The 20,796-nt window shown below is 43.5% G+C and overlaps 1 protein-coding gene across 1 annotated transcript in view; it reads left to right on the forward strand.

Moving 5' to 3' along the window:
- Positions 1 to 5: 5 nt before the first annotated feature.
- NOMO2 (NODAL modulator 2) overlaps positions 6 to 20,796 on the forward strand; it is a gene marked incomplete at its 5' end in the record, with an annotated part of 50,504 nt that continues 29,713 nt past the window's right edge. Inside the window, 11 exons of the mRNA XM_005872054.1 lie at positions 6 to 65; positions 3,652 to 3,741; positions 5,197 to 5,242; positions 8,060 to 8,160; positions 8,865 to 8,971; positions 11,279 to 11,351; positions 13,332 to 13,484; positions 14,308 to 14,445; positions 14,767 to 14,856; positions 17,471 to 17,576; positions 17,753 to 17,903. Coding sequence (XP_005872116.1) covers positions 6 to 65; positions 3,652 to 3,741; positions 5,197 to 5,242; positions 8,060 to 8,160; positions 8,865 to 8,971; positions 11,279 to 11,351; positions 13,332 to 13,484; positions 14,308 to 14,445; positions 14,767 to 14,856; positions 17,471 to 17,576; positions 17,753 to 17,903 — 1,115 coding nt within the window. The remainder of the gene's footprint in view (positions 66 to 3,651; positions 3,742 to 5,196; positions 5,243 to 8,059; positions 8,161 to 8,864; positions 8,972 to 11,278; positions 11,352 to 13,331; positions 13,485 to 14,307; positions 14,446 to 14,766; positions 14,857 to 17,470; positions 17,577 to 17,752; positions 17,904 to 20,796) is intronic.

Below are 20,796 nucleotides of genomic sequence, written 5' to 3' on the forward strand. Positions count from 1 at the left end.
TTGGACATCGGGGCTGCGGGGGCTTCGTCAAGTCGGACGTGGAGATCAACTACTCGCTCATCGAGGTGAGCGCTCGCCCCGCGGCCCGGCCGGAGCTGGCTGTGTGACCCTGGGCCGATTACTCAACCTCCCTGGGCCGCGGTGGTCTCTCCTCTGACACCGAGCGGTTGCCACTAGCCCCTCGTCCCCGGAGTCCTTTCCCCTTTAAAGGCGCCACTTGACGCGGGGCCCTCCGCCTTCCGGGACGCGCTGGAGTGAAGGTTCCTCCCGAGGGGCCGGCTCTGCAGGCGGTATGGGGGCCAGAACCCGCGTGCGCTGGGGTGTGAGGGACATTTCTGGTGATGGTGGTGCATAACTTGTACCAGATCACTCAAAACCAAGGGTCCTCCAAACCAAGGCCCCCAGATTCTTGAAAGCCCAAACTCCAGCTCCGCAGCATGCAGAGTCAAGGTAATCCAGAACCCAGACTGTCCCCAGCTTCCAGGCCCAGATCTCCCAACACCCAGTCTCAGCAGGACCCAGGCCCCTGGGGACCCGATCCAGGTCCTCAAAACTCGGACCCCCTGAAACTCAGATTTCCCAGAAGCCATATTCCGGAACCTAGAGACCACAAGTCTTACCCCCAAACTCCACAACTCAGTGCCCCCAAAAGTTCTGTTCCCCCCCCCTCCCCTCCCCAGCCACACACACACACACTCACTGGGATGCTTTTAAAGAGCAACAGTTCCCATCCCAGAGATCCTGATCCAGTAGATCTCTGTTGGCATCTCTGGAGCTGGGAATCTGTATATTTAATCCCTGGCCCCCTTTGCTTACCCCCTTGGGACTCTGTGCTATCCTGATTGCCATACTGGGTAGTTATTGGAATTACACTAGAGATTGGTGCAGAAGTCTTTTTATTAAGTTGCAAAGCCCTAGGCAGTTAGATGATGATCAGTCCAGTGGAATTATGGCCCAGAAAGCTTTGTGATGAGGAAGTAGGGATAGAAAGTCACTTGTCAGGGTGAGTGGGCAGGGACCCAAGGGAAGGGTGGCTTCTATTTTAGGTTACTGATGATGGGGCAGAAGATAAGGATTTAAAAGAGAAAAAAAAAAAAAAGAACCAAAAAGATGCCAAAAAAGAAGGGACTGAGGACTGAGACTCCAAAGGCTGCCCGAAAGCACGTTGGAGCCTCCCCGGGGCTGGCAGCTGCAGGGCTGTGGTGAAGGGTAAGCTGGTGTTCTGCAAAGGTTGCTGAGGATTGGGGCAGAGGGAGGAAGCCGATGCCATGCCCCACTTGCTCTTTGACCTGGCCTTGCCCCAAGTGCCAATTTATTCCTGTAGATGGTGTGAGAGAAGCAGCAGGACCTGGTGCCGTATATTTCCTAAAGAAGATAATCAGTTATCACCTTTCAGGCCCCTCAGTCTGTGGCTTCTCCACCATTTTTGACCTTAAGAAGTTGGGTGTTTAATCAAAGGCTCTACCCACTGGCAGGGGCAGGGCTCCGAGGGTCAGCTGGGTACCCCACCTCCTGGATTGCCTGCAGTGTGTGGGCATGGGGCATTTCAGAAGCTGCCTGGATAGGCTTTTTTGTAGCTTGTAGTTTCCTGGGACTCTGGGAGGAAAGTGAAGGCAGTTAGGGGCACTCCCACCCCAAACACGATAGTGACCTTGAGAGCCGGGCAGGTATTGTGACCTAGTATTAACTGTGCTCGGTGAGCCCAAGGCTGCCTGTCCAGATGGTCTGACACATTTATTCTTTCATAATATCTGATTATGAAATCAGACATTTCATATGTGTAATGTATATTGTCACCCTGTGTCCTGATCTGTACTTAATGAAAGACAATGCAAATAATCAAGATGTTTCACAATAATTTCTTGATTGTATTTTCTGTCTCCTAATAAAACTACTTTTACTCTTTCCTAGCCTTCTTCCCTTCTGTGTGTTTTTCCATCATAAGCATTCAGTCAGTAACTATGGTGTGAGCCCCTGCTTGTACTGAAACTGTCCAGGGTGGGGATATAGCAGTATAGTAAACACAACAGACAAAAATCCCTACAAAAGAAAAATAATATTGGTTGCTGATACTCTGACAATTAGGAGATTTCATTTTAAAAACTGGATTCCTGATTTCTCTGGAAAACCAGCTGATCTTTGGGTTGCAAACCTTGGTTTGGGTTGAGTAGTGATCTGTCTCCCTTTACATGCATGCCCTTGCCATTGCTTCCCTGGCCCCTCTGGGCAGGTGGATTTTCAACCCCTGCTTTAAGTTTGTGCATTTGATTTTCTTCATGGCCTGTAAACAGACTCACTGAGTATTTATTGAGTACCTACACTAAAGACATCGTCCCAGGCTCTGTGGAGTGTAAGCTGTGGTCACACCCATCGGGCACTTACAAGTCCAAGTGTAAATTAACCCTGTTCCTTTCCCAAGTGTACATGTTGTGAGTTCGCTGCTTTTTACATCTTAGCTGGTATGACACAATTGTTACTTCCATATCATGGTCACAGCATTAACATTTTGGAGGTGAGATCCAACTGTTTCCTGTTACAAGATGTAGAAACTGAGGCTCAGAGTGGTTGATCCATGCAGGTAGGTTTAGGAAATCTTTTTTGAATCCAGCCTCTGCCCTGCCAAAGACACACCACATTGCTTTTTTTCTTCTGAGAGATGTTAGTAATACAACATAGTAATATAGTAAAATAGTAACAGAAACAGTAATGCAGGCTACTTTTTTTTTTTTAAAAGTCCATACTCTGTGCCAGGTGCTTACTATGCAGAGCTGTGAATCTGAGCAGCCACCACGAGGAAACAAAGGATTTCAGGAGGGGAAATGAGTTGCCCAAGGCCACACAGCATGTGGGAGACTCAGGTGTTACTTGGGCATCTAAATGGGTTAACAGTGTGTGTCTGGGAAGCTCAGGATGCAAGAGTTTTAGAGAGTCCTGAGGAGAGGATATATATTAAATGTCTTTTGATATGTTTTTGTCCTGAGAATGAAAATAAAAGAAAATTAAAAATTTCTAGATGAGTGTTACTACAAGTATTGGGAATCATTTGGGGTTAATAATATAGATTCCCTGGCCTGACCCCTCAAACCTAGTTTAGGAACACAAGTGGGGCTCAGGAATTGCTTTTTAAAAAATTTTTTTATTATTGATTTCAGAAATGAAGGAGAGGGGGAGAGAAGTAGAAACATCAATGATGAGAGAGAATCATTGATTGGCTGCCTCCTGTGCACCTCCTACTGGGGATCAACCCAGGCATGTGCCCTGATCGGGAATCGAACTGTGACCTCCTGGTTCATAGGTCGATACTCAACTACTGAGCCATTCTGGTTGGGCAGGAATTGCTTTTAACAAGCACCTTACTAACAGCAAGTTTGAACATTTTAGACCTAGAAAGCAACATAGAAACAGTCATTAAAATTAAAAAAGCATTGGAAAATAGAACTTTTGTGTTGGACTTCAGATGGTTTCTAACCTAAAAAGTATGGCATCACATTATTTTGGGGGTACTTATTTCTCTCCTGCATGCCCAGTGCTCACAGCAGCATACAGTAGGTCCTCAGCAAATGCATTGACTGAATGCGTTCAGGCGTAATGTACTAGTTACATGGCTAATTCTCAAAGGTGATATTGTGACTTCTCTTTCCTTTCTTTCAGATAAAGCTGTACACCAAGCATGGGACTTTGAAATACCAGACAGACTGTGCCCCTAACAATGGTTACTTTATGATCCCCTTGTATGATAAGGTAAGAGGGCAGAGCAATTTAGTCTTTTATAATGGGAAGTGGTGTGGCCCGCAGGGCTGTGCTAACCAGGAGAATGGCCTTTCCCATGAAAGCGCATGCTCAGCTGTTTCGTGAATTATAAGTGGAATGTGACACTTCCGGCCAAATTCTGGAGGAGAGAGCTTCTGGATGGTTTGATTGAATGTCGTGTTTCTCAAAGTCTTCAGAGACAGTTGGCAATGTATAGAGACATTTTTGGTGGTTACAACTGTAGGGGCGGGGGGTGCTACAGTTTTCTAGTGAGTAGAGGCCTGGAAGGAAGCGAAACGTCCCATCATGCTGCATAGGACAGACAAATGTCAGCAGTATTAGGGCCGAGAAACCCTGGTTTAATAGAACTCTTTATTTGCAAGCAGCTTAAAATGTTGCTTTAGGAAAATTATGTAAGTAATATGCAAACTTACGAGCTCTGTGAAAAAAAAATCAAGGTCTTTGAAATACTTGAAGTAAATTTTATATTTTATCCCCCAGATTGTGTAGTGGTAACCTTTGAAAAAAGTTTTGGTGTGTATCCTAATATAATAGGCTGCTTTTTCTTGATTTTGATTTTTTTTAAAAAGACAAATGGAATTGAACCGTAAGAATCACTATGTGATTTGATTGTTTTTCCTATGGTAATATCTTGGTTCCTTTCAACATTAGCATGTATAGATCTATTGCCTTATTTTTTTTTTTTTACATTCCTTTTTTACAATTTTATTTTATTGTTGACAGTATTACAGATATCTCCCATTTTCTCCCTTTTTGCCTTCCTCCACCCAACCCCTGCCTCACCCCAGTCCTTCCTCATGCTGTTGTCTGTATCCATGGGTTATGCATATGTGCATATATGTTCTTTAGTTAATCTCTTCCTGTCCCCTCCCCCAACTCCACCCCCAACCTCCAATGCAGTCTATAGAAAATAATACAATAATTAATAAATAAAACAAGAATAAGCTCTGTGTTTCTCAGATTCACAACTGTAAACCCACTTTTGCCCCACCTTGTCCAGAAAATTGATTGCTAGAGGTGGATTAGCTGGGTCTTGAAATCTTTTAAAATTTATTTTATTTTATCTTTTTAAACTATTAAAACAATCTCAAGAAACCAAGGTGTATGAGTAAAATATAGTGTTAAGAAATGACTTTAGTTCTTGTGCTGACCCTGGCATATGTGGGGTTAATAGATTCATTAATAGTATGTTTGGTATCTAAAAACAAGGAGTGGCTGAATATGGTATCTTTAGGATTCTCCCTGGGGCTTTAACATGGTGTCTTCTGATTGGTTGGATGGGAACTTCTGGTGATTGGCTTCAGTTTATGCTTGGAATTTCATTTTCTGTGTAAAAATTCTAGATTAAGTGGTAGCACTAAACTAAGTTAAGCTAGTTGAAGGGTCATCAATTCTCAATCCTTTACTTTTTCCCCCCTCTCTTAGGGAGATTTTATTCTGAAGATTGAGCCTCCCCTAGGGTGGAGTTTTGGTAAGTTAATTGAATAACCTGATAATACTCTGCAAATGATTAGATTATATGCTGACTATTAATTTAAGTTGCTAGAGTGCATCGATTGCTACAATACTGAGGATTCATTTCTAGTGTAGAAGCGGGTCCCTTGCCTTTTCACTTTAGGATAGATTGGTACCTTAGATCTACCTGGAGGTTTTTTGTCATCTTTCTTAGAATAGACATTTTTTCTAGTACCTTTCTCAGGAAATTCTACTGTAGCCGTTTCATTCATTAAGTGGCAGTAGGATTATATATAGAGGTCAGAAGCGGGGACTTTGTTTTTGTCCCAGGATGGCTTCTTTCTTAGCTCCCTCAGTGTTACTATTCTTTCTTTTTTTTTGGACATAAAAGTCTAGTTCTACTTCTCTTAAGAGATCAGAAGATCTGGCAGCCTTGGGCCTTGCCAGCTCTGTGATGACCTTGGACAAGTTACTTCCCCTGTTTCCGTGTCCGCCTCCTCTCTAACGGGCCAGGAGAGTAAAAGCACCTGCCTCACAGGCGACCTGGAGGATTAATTGGCCAATATATTTATGTGTTCAGAATGGTTGGCACATCATTAGCAGGTAATTAGGTGATACTTAAAAACGGTCCTTCAGAATAGAGGGTTCTGCTTGGAGCTGGCTGATGATTTGGAGAAGAGACACTGTTGACTTTTCGATATGGCAGATGTGCGTGATCCCAGTTCTATAGCTTAGGGATAGGAGTGGGGGGCCGTGGTTGTTTCCGCCTGGCTGCCTTGCGAGTTAGACGAGGAAGAATTGCGTCCCTGCCATCATAACAGGTGAAGGGAAGCTCAGGTAGCTAATTTGGCTCTGTGGGAAAGTTCTTTTCCATTTCAAACTCGGGGGCACCTGGCTGGTGCATTCTAGAAGCTGAGGAGTCAGGGGGAATCAAACCCAACTGATGGCTAAAGCAGAGGTCACAGATTGGCAGCCAGTTGGAGTTGGTGCCCCCTCCCTACCTGTCAATGCTTTTTCTTTTTGCTAAGCTTTTAAAATTTGTTATTGAATTATAACATACTTTCAGGAATTTTCACAAACTGAACTCCTCCATGTAACTGCCACCCAGACAATGAGATGAACTTTATCAGTACCCACAGGCACTCTTTAACTGCTCCACCCCACCCCTCCTTCCAGGTAGACCACCACCCTGACCGCAAATTACTAGTATAGATTGTTTTGAACTTGATAAAAATGGAACCACACATTTTTTTGTATCTGGTTTCTTTCAACATAGTTCATGAAATTTATTTGTATTATGTATAGCTTTTCATTCTATTTCTATATGAATGTGAAGTGATTTATCCCTTCTACTTTTGATGGACATTTGGTTTGCTTCCCGATTTTGGCCATAAGAATAGTATTCCTGCAAACATCTTTGTATATATGTTTTGATACATGTGTGTTTGCATTTCTATTGAGTATATACCAGAAATGAAATTACTGGGCAATAGAATTTTTACGTGCTCAGCTCTAGTAGATATGGCGAAACATGGAAAGTAGATATAGCAATTTCTCCTCTCCCAACAGTGTGTAAGGGTCCCAGGTGCTCCACGTTCTCACCAGCGCGTGGCACGGTCCATCTGTTTCATTTTGGCCATTCTGGTGGGGATGTGGTGGTATCCATTGTGATTTTGATTTGATTGTCCTCAATGGTCAATGAGGTTGAACACTTTTAAAATATATATATGTATATACTTATTGATTTCAGAAAGACAGGGAGAGGGAGAGAGAGATAGAAACATCAATGATGAGAGAGAATCATTGATTGGCTCCCTCCTGCACGCCCCCTACTGGAGATTGAGCCTGCAACCTGGGCATGTGCCCTTGACTGGAATTGAACCCGGGACCCTTCAGTCCGCAGGTCAATGCTCTGTCCACTGAACCAAACCAGCTAGGGTGAGGTTGAACACTGTTTATGTTTATTGGCCATTTGGATATTCTCTTTTGTGAGGTACCTGTTCAAAGCTTCTGTCCATTTTTTATTGGCATCTTCACCTGTGTGTTTTTGTGTAATTTTTTGTTCTAAATTATTTTTTTTAATATATTTTTCTTGATTTCAGAAAGAGGAAGGGAGAGGGAAAGAGAGAGAAAAACATCAATGATGAGAGAGAATCATCGATTGGCTGCCTCCTGCACACCCCCTATTGGGATCGAGCCATTCACATAGTCCCCACTTGGCCTGTCTGCTTACTTCTTACCCATTTGCTCTCTGGGGGCATTGGCGTTTATGGCCCTGGTTTAATATGGCTGAACCCATGTACTTGGTCAGGGAACAGAACTGGAACCAGATTTTGGGGGCTTGAATTGGGGTCCTGTAACTCACAAGTGCTGTGACTTTGAGAGATCCATTAACCTTCCCGTGCCTCCGTTTACCCCTCAATCAATTGTAAATGTTACTACCTACCTCTTACAGTAGTTTTGAGAATTAAATGCCCTTAGCTCAGTGCCTGGCCTGTGGTAAACATTCAGTGAATAAAGCTGGTTGGTGCTCACTGAATTTTCCATGGGACTCTGAGATACAACTCGGCTGAAAGACTGTTACAAGAATATATATTATCCTCTAAACACTGGTTCCCTCAGGGGCCGGAAACTGAGCGTCCAGGGAAGAAGGGTGGGAGAGAGACTTTCCCTGCCTGTCTTTTATACCTTTGGATTTTGAACCATGCGACTATATTAAGGGCTCAAAAATAAATAAAATGAAAGTTAACCAGTAAATTGCATTTTACCTAGACAATTTCCCAGAACTAAACTTCTTCGTGTCTTGTACCCCATTCCCATCTTCATCCCTCAGAACCAACGAGCGTGGAGCTCTATGTGGATGGCGTCAATGACATCTGCACGAAGGGCGGGGACATCAACTTTGTGTTCACGGGCTTCTCTGTGAATGGAAAGGTTTGGTTTCAGAACTGCCTTACTTTTAACATTTGCTCTGTAGTATCCACTGGGTCTTCTCTTACCTTTAAAAAAATAGGACTTTTTAACCTGGGGACTTTGATCACACAAGGGACCCACAGGTAAGCTTTGAGAGGATCTGGGAACTCGATAAAATCGAGTATAAAATGTAGTGGGTGTTTTTAGGGGTCTGATCTAGGTTGTTGCTCTTACCCTGTAAGAGTAGAGGCTGTTAGCGTGTAAGTGCCAGGAGTGGCCTTTTATAGGGACAGATTCCCGGGAGAATTTTTTTTCTTCCCTCCATCCAGCATCAAGGTTGAGATGTGCACATTTCCCTGGCATCCTTTTCTGCACGGCAGGTCTACTTCTTTTACACTGAGAGGGAGGCCCTTTTGTTCCCTCTTTATGTGTGGGTTTCCTGTTAGAGATGAGGATCATCTCTATACTCCAAACTTTCTAAAATAATTGTACATTTTTAACTGACATTGTCTTAGAGTCAATGAAACACAGTATTACCATACTGTTACTGTTCCCTCTCACAGCCCCTCAAACCTCTCTGGGAAGGGTATCCATGATCTCCATCACCTTTTCAAAGGAATTTTCACCCAAAAAAGGTTATCAGCCCCCTGTGGGGAGTAGGAGCAGGATCTCTTGAGAGGAGCACTTTGCTCCTAGGTCAAGTTCAACCTCCTTCTCCACGACAGGTTCTCAGCAAAGGGCAGCCCCTGGGTCCTGCTGGAGTTCAGGTGTCTCTGAGAAGCACAGGGACCGAAGCGAAGATCCAGTCCACAGTTACGCAGCCTGGTGGAAAGTGAGTTGTGCTTGTGTCATCCTGCCTTGTCGCTAGAGCAGGGCTCTGATGGAGGTGGGAGAGCTTTGGATTTAGAGAGACCTCAGTTCAAATCCTAATTTGGCCTCTTAACTTTGGACAAATTCATGCCCGTCAGGGCCTCAAGTTCCTCATCTGTATAATGGAAGTCATTTGACCCATTGCATGTAGCATTGGCGGGGTTACTGAATATGAGATAACACCTATCAAGCACCTACTGCAGGGCCTGGCATGTAGTCGGTCTTTATTTAATGGTTTGCACTGGCTCTGGAGCCCAAGAGCCTGGGTTTGAATCCTGGTTTTCCCATTTACTAGCTGTTTAACCAGGAGCAAGTTACTTAAGGTCTCTTGGCCTCCATTTCCTCATTCAAAAATGATAATAATTATGAAATTTTCCATCCTAAAGTTATTGAGCAGATTAAATTACCTAGTGTTAGTGTTTCAAGCTTTTTGGCATGACATATGTGCTTAATAACTTACCTCAAATATAGGTTAGCTCAATTATTTTTACAAATCATTTTATCCCTATTACACCAAAATTGTTTTGTAGTTCGAATGATGACTACTTAATTAACCTTGTTAAGTCAAATTTAAAGCATTTATTTAATGGATTTATATCACTGAGTTGTAAATGTTAACAGATGTGCCAAGATTAATAGCAGAATAGTTCCAACTGATAATTTTGAGACATTCAGATCATTACTACTTTAATATACAGAATTGACTAAGCTGCAAAATTGAAGTTTATAATGAATCTGTCAGTAAGTCATTCGATTTTTAAATGATTGTTGAAATTATTTTTGAAATAACACTTGATTGATGCCTCACCAGCCCTGGTCTATAGAAGGAATGTGGAGTTCTCATTTTCTCTAGGCTAGTAGTTTGCTGTTGACCTTGCTGGGATAAATGACTTGATCTTTCTGAATCTCTTTATCTGCACTAACTAAATGAAGATACTAACTTATAGACCAGGGATATCATGGACATGAAGTGTAGGCTACCTCTTACTAAGACCAAAATCCAGTGGCAGCTTCAATTTTATTGTAGCAAAGTGATTGCCAAGCCCTATCCAGTTATTATAGGCAACATCCTATATAATAAAAGCCTAATATGCTAAGTGTCTGCACAGCCATGCGGCCATTCAACCAATCAAAGCGTAATATGCTAATGATATGCTAAGGCTGTTCAACCACTCACTATGACATGCACTGACCACCGGGGGCAGATGCTCCCACCAGTAGGTTAGCTTGCTGCTGGGCTCTGGCTGATAGGTACTGAGTGAGACGGGCCGGACATGCCTGGAGCCCTCCTGTGGTCCCTCCCTGGCTGGCCAACCTCCTGCATCCCTCCCCGGCCCCAATCATGCACCTGTGGGGTCCTTGGCCTGGCCTGCGCCCTCTCGCAATCCGGGCTGATCCAATCATGCACCTGTGGAGTCCTTGGCCTGGCCTGCGCCCTCTTGCAATCCGGGCTGAGGGGAATCTCCCATCCCCCAGTGCACGAATTCGTGCACTGGGCCTCTAGTTTGATATAATAAAATACCACTACAGAAGAAGACATTGAATGCTTTTTGTAGTTCATTTTATTAGAACTAGCCCTCTCATTGTCTGGTGCTTTGCAGATTTAAAGGGTTAAATGTGTCAGAATCCTTCCATTTCCAATCTCAGCTCATTTCACTATGGTCTTGGTTAGTCAGTAGCTACCTGAGAGATCTTCACTGGCTTCTGCTTTCATTGCTATTGCTTTGCATACAAGCCCATAATGTCATATTTGTTTCTGATAACAGGTCTAAATGCTCTTGCATAGGATTCAGAGGTTGTTATCATTTTTCCTCCCATATCATTAGCATCATCCTGTGTTAGTGTCTGCCTAGCCTATCAGATCTATTCTCTGTCCTTACATGTGACTCCTTTCCACTTCTGTGCCTTTGACACATCACTCCCTTCTTGCCTATTCATGCCTGTCACCTCTGTCAAACTCACTTGCCTATTCTATGACTGACGCCTGCTAAACCACAGTGACTGGTTTTTAAGCCAGAATTCCTGGGGGTTAAGGAAAACATAAACCCTCTTTCCTGTCGGCACACAGAATACCTATCCTTGCACACAGTAAGTGCTGTCTGATGTGGCTTTGCACAGTGAAGGATGAAATTTTGTTTATGCTCACTAACCAGCTAACGGCAAGTCTGTGATAATTCAAACACCATTTTCTGTGCTTTCCAATATTGGTCATAAAATGAGAACTACTCGGGTTGTTGGGAGTGAGTTAAGTGGTATTTTGTATCCTTAGGTTTGCATTTTTTAAAGTCCTTCCTGGAGATTATGAAATCCTTGCAACTCATCCAACCTGGGCATTGAAAGAGGTAAGCATTTCCGTTATGTCTTTAGTGTGGCAACAACGTGCTGGTTTGGGGACAGCAGGGGTTTCGGTTCAGGATGTGAAATGAGTTTATGGTTTTCTAGAAGTAGATGCAAAAACATTGGTGCTGCTGATGAGCTTGATGGTATTTATAAGGTGAAACTCCTTCACTGTAGCAGATGTTGCTTATGTTGGTTTCAGTTTTAGGTAAAAATATCGTCTTCCTGCTGTGAAATAGGTTTGTTATTAACTACAGCTATCTTAAGCCAAATCAACACAAAAGAACCCGAGGAGATTTTTTGTTGTGCTTTTTTCAGTCAAGAACAACATTCTATAAATATGCTTAACATCCTAGAAACTGTTGTATATGTGCCCAAGGAGAACGTATAAGAATCTTTATTGCAACTTTGTTTGCAATAGCAAAATATTGCACACAACCTAAATGCTCATTAAGAGGAGAGTGGATTGTGGTTTTATCACACAATCGAATTCTGCACATCAGCCATAATGAATGCGCCAGAGCCACATACATCAATACGACTATATTTAAAAACCTACCGTGAAGGAAAAAGGCAAGTTGCCGAAGGATAAGGAAATATGATGCCATTTATATAGTAACTAAAAACACTCCTGATCATACCAGTTAGGGATGTATTCATATGTGGAAAAATTGCACAGATGTAGGTAGGAATGGCAAACACATGCCAATTAGGATACTGACATCTGTAGAGGGAGGAGGAAGGGGAGATGTAAGGATCTTAAATTGTATTTTTACTCATTTCTTTAGCTGGTTAGAGCGTGTATAGGTGTTCTGTAGAGTATTTCTTATATTACATTGTTTGAAATAGTTTATAATAAAAGATCAAAAAAAGAAGAAATATACTAGGTGAGGTTTTATAATAGCTGTGGAAAAACAAATTGAAATAAGAAAGACTTAAGGGACATTTCGACATGTTAGCTTTTACGTTAAGTTTGAGGCTGTGTCTCATTCTTGCTCAAGAAGCATCAGAATAAGTGTTTCAGTTTTTACCCTATAGTTTTTATGCAGTTACAATTGATGGTATGGTTTCAGCCTAGGTTTAAAAATGTTTTATTTAAAACTCAGTGGCTTACATATTACGAATAGAATACATGTTAAGGCTTACATTGTTAATTGTATGCATAAAGGAATTTAGTTTATTAATATAAAGTTGTGTTTCAAAGTAAAGTGCGCTGTTAAAAGTCAGGATGCTGGCTGCCCCTTAAGGGGGGCCGTGACTGGAAATGAGCCCGAGTGGGGCTGTGGGGCTCATTCTATTCTCTTTGGGGCACTGTTTGCATGGTGTGCTCAGTTTGTGAAAATCACTGCCCTGGACACTTAGAATATGTGTACTTTTCTCCACATAAATCGTACTGTAGTTTAAAAAATATATGCTTTATATACCATTAAACATAGGGAAAAAGTAAGGCATGCTCACTTTTAAAAATTGAAACATAAAGAATCAAGGAGTGGAAACAAAAAATTTGGAAGGTGGAAAATGTGTAAAAGAAGTAAAATGTCATCATACAGATGAAATTGCCATTATCTACATTTGCCATATTTCCTTTTACTTCATTTTGTGCATGAAAAAATAGTGATTATACTACATATGCAATTTTATGTTCCTTTTTCATGTCCCCATGTTCTTAAACACTTTGCAAGTGTTTCTCTATTTCTTCCCTCCTTCCTCCCTCCCTCCCTCCCTTCCTTCCTTCCTTCTTTCCTTCCTTCCTTCCTTCCCCTCCCTCCCCTTCCTCCCTCCCTCCCTCCCTCCCTCCCTTCTTCCCTCCCTTCCTTCCTTTCCTGATTGATTGACCGACTGACTTTAGAGAGAGAGGAAGGGGGAGAAAGAGAGAAAAAAAAATCGATGTAAGAGAGAAACATCAATTTGCCACCCCCTATATGTGCTTTTTAAATTTATATACACTATTTCCCTTTTTTGGAAGTTAAAATCTTCTTTTGTAGGCGAGCACCACTGTGCGAGTGACCAACTCCAACGCTAACGCTGCCAGTCCCCTGATTGTGGCTGGATACAACGTGTCTGGCTCTGTCCGCAGTGATGGGGAGCCCATGAAAGGGGTGAAGTTTCTTCTCTTTTCTTCTTCAGTAACCAAAGAGGTAAGCAAAGGAAAGTGAAGAAAGGAGACACTGAGACTATACTATTTAAAATGCAGTGAAGGTTGATTTATAATCTCAATGTTTCAGAACATTGTTGACTTATAAGAAACTGAATGTCTATCCTGGGAGATGGTGGAGTTTGGTGTAAAGTGCACAGGTTTCGAAATCAATCAGATCCATTTCGGACAAATCCCAGCTCTGTCTCTTACTAGCTGTGCGAATTTGGGCCAGTCTCTTCACCTTCCTGAGCTTCTTTTTCTTTCTTTTCTTTTCTTTTTAAAATTTATCTTTATTGTTGTAAGTATTACAGGTGTCCCCTCTCCCCCGAATTGACAATCACTATGCTTTAATTATGTTCAATTTGTAACAATGAAAATACATCCTGCATATCAGATATTTACATTACGATTCATAACAGTAGCAAAATTACAGTTATGAAGTAGCAACGAAAATAATTTTATGGTTGGGGGTCACCACAACATGAGGAACTGTATTAAAGGGTCATGGCATTAGGAAGGTTGAGAACCACTGCTCTAGGCCTTCCCCGCACTGTTGTCTGTCCATCTGAGCTCCGTTTTCTTATCTGGAGAATGGTGACCCATTGTAGGGATGGGCAATCATGTCTTTTTTTCCAAGAAAACTGTGCCATTTTAAACTTAAATGTAAATATTTTTGTTCCTTTTACCTCTACTATGCCTTAGATTTCCGAAAGACATATTTTGTGACATAAAACTTATGAAAGTTTTCCTGTAGTGTGGCTATTTGATGATAGTCCGAACATGTAAGTGGATAAGGAAGTCATGTTCTGTTTTTCCTGGCCTAGGATGTGCTGGGCTGCACCATCTCACCAGTGCCCGGCTTTCAGCCCCAAGACAAGAGTCTGGTATATTTGTGCCACGCAGTCTCCAAAGAAGATGGCACCTTCTCCTTCTCTTCCTTGCCAAGTGGGGGCTACACTGTGGTGAGTGAGGCAGTTTCCGTTCTGTTTGTGTTTGGGACTCTTAGGGTGCAGTCAGAGTCGATGCCATTTGGGTGGTAAGGACTAACTGGTTGGCCCTCGGTTTTGTGAATATTTTATTTAGCAGTTATTTAGGATAAGGATCTGGCCCCTCTGTAATAGCTGCAGAAATGCAGGCCTTTCTCTTAAAATCAGCAACAGAATGATAGTTCCTCTTGGCCTGCCTTGTACCCCTTGTCATTCGTGGGCTGCCGGATCGATTACTAATATTGATGGTTGAATCTTGTTATTGGCTCATAGCAAGTAACAGACTCTTCCTTCCAGATTCCATTCTACAGAGGGGAGAGGATTACCTTTGACGTTGCTCCTTCCAGGCTTGACTTTACAGTGGAACACGACAGCCTGAAAATTGAGGTAGGAATTCCCCGTCTTCTAGAGGGACAGCTGTTCGAGTTCCCATCCCTGGGCACAGGTGTTGCAAACAAGTTTAAGAAAATAATCAGTATTTTATCAAGATGGGCTGTTGGAAACACCAGAATCTTGTACTCTTCTAGTTTAGCTTGGAATTCACTAGATACCTCAACCCTCTTACTACATGTGTTTATCTTGGAGACTTGGAGCCCTAGTTATAGCTGCTTCATTCAGGAAAATAAGTTTATTGAGTGCCAGTGACATCGTTTCCGGTACTATTCTAGGGGTGGGCTTACAGCAGGGACAAAGCAAAATTCCTGTTCTAATGTCAGAAAAGGAATATACTTATAAATGAACGTATATTAGAAAGTGATTAGTCTTCTCTAGAGCAATAAAGCAAGAAAGAAGATTACTCATTTTCAGGATTGAGACGGGTGGCTGTCTTACAGGGTGTTCTCGGGAAATCTCGCTGTGAAGGTGACATTTGAGCCACACCCTGAAGGGGAAGAGACAGTGAACCATACTTACTTCTGTGGGAAGGGTGTTTTAAGACAGAGGGAATAGCAGATGCTAAGGTTCTGAGGCTTAGAGAATTTGGGGGACCCAGGAGGCCAGGGTGGCTGGAATGGAAGGAGTGAGGAAGGGAGGAAGAGGACAGAAGGACAGAGAGATGATGGGGCAGATTGTACCGGGCCTGGTGGGCCACTCTGGGTGACAATTAGCCCCACTCTGGGTGAGGTTCTGAGCAGAGGAGAGGTGTGGTGCCTTTGGCTACAGTGTTGAGAAGAGTTCCCAGGGGGCAGGGTGGAAGCAAGGGACCAGTTGAGGCTGTGGCAGTCAACCAGTGAGAGCTGACAGAGCTTGGACCGTGGTGATAGGAATGGCAGCCTGATAAACTCCTTAGGCCCTAAAATAGAGGGTAAATGTGTTTTTCATCACACATCTTTAATTACAGAATTTGAAAATGGTTACTGTAGCAAATTAGCTAGATAGAGCAAATCCCGAAAGAAAATAACAGTCTTTCCTAAACGGACCACCCAGTGTTACAGTTATTGAAAATATTAGATTTCAATTGTTTTCTTGTAATGTTACATTTGAAAGTGCTGCACTAAGGGAGTTTGCACTGGTAGGCGTTGGCGTTCAGGTGGCATGCTCCGTGGGGTCCTGACTCTGCTTTGTGCGGTTCAGGAAAGCACTTGACTGTTGTGCTGCGCCCTGGAGCGGGTGAGAAGGCTGAGAAGATGAAGTTCTTGCATGCTTCAGGGGCCTGTGGAGAAGAGCAGGAGCAGTTGAGTGAGGAAAGACACGTTTTTAAACAGAGAGGTGAAGGGAATTTCAGGTATGAGAGGGCCTGTAAGCTGCCTGAGGTCAGCCTTACTCTTCACTGTATTCCTAACATGTGACTTAGTACCTGGCACATTGTAGGTACCTAAAGTGTTTGTTGAGTGGATATATGGATTAATAAGTGGATAAACCACATCTTTTTAGAAGGATCAAGAAAGACTACCTGAATAAAAAGGAAGCCATTTTATTTTTTTCAAGCTCTCTCAAATGCTGTGGCATATATGCATTCATTCATTCATTCATTCATTCATTCATGAGTTATTTATTGAGTGCCTACTATGTACCAGTGACTAAGATGGAAAAAGTCTTCATCTCTATGGATCTTACATTTCTAATGGGAGGTAAACAACTATAATAAATCAAACAAGGACATTTCAGATATTGGTCATTTTTTGATGAAGCTAATAGATTAGTATGATGGACAGTGACTGGCTGGGGTGGGAGGCAGGGACTACTGAGATAGGGTAGTCAGGGAAAGCTTCTCGGAGGTGGTGACAGTTTGAACTGAAACCTGATTGATGAAAATGAGTGGCTTCCTGCCAGATCTTGTCTAGGTGTGGGAGAAGATCCAGGCTGAGGAAGCAGCTGGTGTGGAAGCCCCTGTGAGGGATGCATGTGGTGCACCCATGTGGCCAGCTTGAGGAACCAAGAATCGGGGTGGCTGGAACATAGAGGCTGCAGAGAGAACAAAGCCATGGCCCTCAGGAGTGGGATGGGCAGACACAGATAACCCAACTACAAAACGCTGTGGGCAGTGCAGCAGCTGGGGTGGAGTCGTTAAGGACTTGAATTCAGGGTGTGGTAGGAAGAGGCAGGAGAAGGGCTTGGGAGACCTTGCTGAGGTGAAATCCACAGGACAGACTGATGTTGAAGTGATGCTGGGTTTAAGCTTGGGGGGCTGGAGAACTCCGAAATGGGACGTCTGGAGGGAGGAGGAAGGAAAGGAGAATGGGTAGGGAGGCTCTCACCAATCTGACTTGGTGATCTTTAGCTGGGGAAGTAAATCTATAGATCTGTTTTATTGAATTATTTGACATACATCAATATGTCAACTGTTGAGAATACAAGAAAGGAGACAGACTCAAGGAATGTGCCGCCGGTGGGGGAGCCACTCGTGTAGGTGAGCTGAGAAGGAGCGTGGCTGGCATGCGGGACTGGGAGAAGCCAGTGTGGGAGATGTGCTGAGCGATGGCGTGAGTGGTGGCATGAGTGGCATAAGGGAGACGTTTGCAGCTCATGCACGAGAACCTTCTTCCTGTTCTTCATCTTCCAGCCCGTGTTCCACGTCATGGGATTCTCTGTCACTGGGCGGGTCCTGAATGGGCCCAAAGGAGAAGGTGTTCCGGAGGCAGTCGTCACTCTGAATAACCAAATCAAAGGTGGGCAGACGTGTTGGCCCCTGGGGCTAGTGTTTGATCACAGACCAATGGAAAGGAAACAAAATCCTAATGACTGTGAAAATATGTCAGCTTTCTGTCTCACGTATTCCTGTGAATATGGAGGGCTAGGCCGTTCTTTTTTGGCTCATCTTTTGTTGGCGTGTTTTGTTTTACAGTCAAAACAAAAGCTGATGGCTCGTTCCGTCTGGAGAACATAACCACTGGCACATACACCATCCATGCGCAGAAAGAGCACCTCTACTTTGAAACTGTCACAATCAAAATTGCACCTAACACTCCTCAGCTGGCTGACATCATTGCCACGGGGTAAGGTTATCATGTTTGGGTCTGGGAGCACCAGTGCTTATGTCAGCAGCCAGCAGAGAACAAAGTCACCTTTGATCTGACTGCAAGGATCCACATGCAGTCTCAGACTCCTATCGAGAAATTCAGGCTGAAAGATTAGTGCTAAGTCTTACCAACTGAAGGTACTTACATGCTGGATTCTTAAAGAAAAGGATCTTTCGTGTCGGACTTCACATCTGTGGGGACTTCATGGCCTAATTCTTGAAGACTTCGGAATATGTTATAGTTGGTTGAGGAGGTTTGTTGTAAGATGCTCTGAGCTGTTGTCATAGTTCTTCCTGCTTTGTTGTATTTATTGCATTTGAGGGGACATCCTGTGGTTGAATTTGTGTAGTTTTATCAGGTAGTGGTAACGTGTGATGCAGTGAACCCTGGCCTTGGAGTCACATCTCAGATCTTCCTCGCACTTGTGTTACCTGTAGAGTGGGGCTGCTGCCGTCTTTCTTTTTTTTAAAAATATATATTTTATTGATTTATTACAGAGAGGAAGGGATAGGGATAGAGAGTTAGAATTATCGATGAGAGAGAAACATCGATCAGCTGCCTCCTGCACGCCCCCCACTGGGGATGTGCCCGCAACCAAGGTACATGCTCTTGACCGGAATCGAACCTGGGACCCTTGAGTCCACAGGCTGACGCTCTATCCACTGAGCCAAACCGGTTACAGCAACTGCCGTCTTTCTTGAGAGTAATAGGTGCTCAGTAATTTAAACGGAGAGGGACAGTGTCTGCTTGGAGAGAGGCAGCATGAACAGGTGCATTGTTTCTGAGCAGCAGGTGTGATGGTGGCGTAAAGCTTGGTGTTGCTGGCGCATGAAGTGCTGGGCAGAGAGTAATAGTTGCTCAATAACTTAAACGGAGAGGTACAGCGTCTGCTTGGAGAGAGGCAGCATGAACAGGTGCATAGTGTCCGAGCAGCAGGTGTGATGGTGGTGTAAAGCTTGGTGTTGCTGGCGCATGAAGTGCTGGGCAGGCAGAGGAGGGGCAGACCTCCTCACACCCCATTGGAAGTTGAGGGCTTTCTCCTCTGGGGGCCCGGGGGCCAGTGAACAGTGTGAGCATGGAGGGAACACGGGTAGACTTTTGTGTTTAGTGAGGCACTCCGGTGGCATGGTGGAGGATGGCTTTGAAGGGGACAAGACTTGGAGACAAGAGGCCTGAACAGAGAGTTGGTGAGGGCTTGCCTTATAGGGAAGGGAAGGACAGATGGGGTTTCCGTTTTGAGGGGCAGGATGACTGTGGTGCCACCGGCTGTGGGTAGGGAGAGCCAGTTAGGTGATGAGGGTTCAGTTTTGGAGTCTGTAGGGCCACTAGGTGGAGCTCTCCAATAGATGCTTGAATGGAAGGTAAATCGTAAAGATTTGGCTGCAGGTGGCAGCCAGAAGTAGAATTGGGAAATCAGTACACCAGAAATGAAATGCCAGTGTTTGAAGGGTGGGTTTTAGGTATGAAGTAGTGCCTGATGGGCAGGGAGATCCAGGAAGCTGAGCCATGAAAACACAGTCCATTTGCCTGGTCAAGGTTGGGATTCAGTGTCAAATGGGAAATCAGGAAGTACATCAACTGTGGAACCTGGTACCATGTCTGTCATGGAGCTCAGGACACAATTCTTGGACTTACGTCCTCCCTCTTTCCCTTCATAAACATTTTGAACAGCTACTCTGGGTGAGGCACTGTTAGAAATGCCAGGTATATAACAGTAAAAAGAAACCTAACATCCCAAAGCCAGGGCTTTCATCTTACTGGGGAGACAGACTCAAGACGAGTAAACTTGTGATTGTAAATGAAAGTAGGTGTTGTGCTGGGCAGAGACCAGGTGCTCTGAGAGGACTTGATTTAAATGGGGAGCTATGGGAGGCCTCTCTGGGTCACTGGGACCCTCTGGAGGACTACAAGTTAGCTAAGTGAAGAACTTCCCAGGTAGAGGGAACAGTGTGGGCACAGGCCTGGAGGGGGAGAAGGGCGCTCTCTGGAAGACAGCCAGCCTGGCTGGAGGCAGTGGTGAGGTGGGAGAGCTATGTGACTTACAGCCGTCTTGTGGAGATGGGCTTATTCCCAAATGCAGTGGGAAGCTGTTGAAGAGTTTTCAGCAAGCAAGTGATATGGATCAGGTCATTTTAGAAAGGTTTTTTATTTTTTGGCTGCTGTGTGGAGCATGGATCAGAGGGAAGCCAGAGTACCTAATGAAGGGACTAGAAAGAAGGTGGTGACAGTTGTCTGGAGGAGATACGGTGGTGCTGGGACCAGGTGCTGGCAGGGGAGGGAGTGAGAAGTAGAGATTTGACAGATAGTATGGAGAGAGAATCAATGGGTCTTGTGCTGTCGGAGTCCCAGGTTGCTTATTTGAACAATGGGGTGGATGGAGGAAGTGCAGTTCATGGAGAGGGGGAAATACATTTATATTTATTTTCTTTAAAATGGAATATAGGGGTCAAAGAAAGAAAGCATTTGTTGAGCACCTTTGGGGAAATTCATCATTTTCCTTTTGGGCCAACATGGCACATTTGCCTTTTAATTTATTGTTGTTTGTTACTTAAAAAAAAAATCTCAATTTATTTGAAAAACAAACTCTTTGACTTCTGTCCAAATGACTATGAGGATATAGTTATTCCACAATACACCAAAATTAACAGTTTTTATTCATAAATTATTAAGCCCCGATAAATTTATTGACACAAATCAATTTTTAAGGCCTTCAATATAACAAATACTCTCCTACCAGTTTTTTGTTTTTTTTTAGTTTATTTTTCTAAACTAAACCAATATACATTTGAGGTTTAGGGTAACTGGACACTTCTCGCTCTTTTTTTTAAATTAATTTTTTTATTTTATAGTTGAAATATAATATGGACAC

Source organism: Myotis brandtii, unplaced genomic scaffold (assembly GCF_000412655.1).
Source record: "Myotis brandtii unplaced genomic scaffold, ASM41265v1 scaffold363, whole genome shotgun sequence".
NCBI lineage: Eukaryota > Metazoa > Chordata > Mammalia > Chiroptera > Vespertilionidae > Myotis > Myotis brandtii.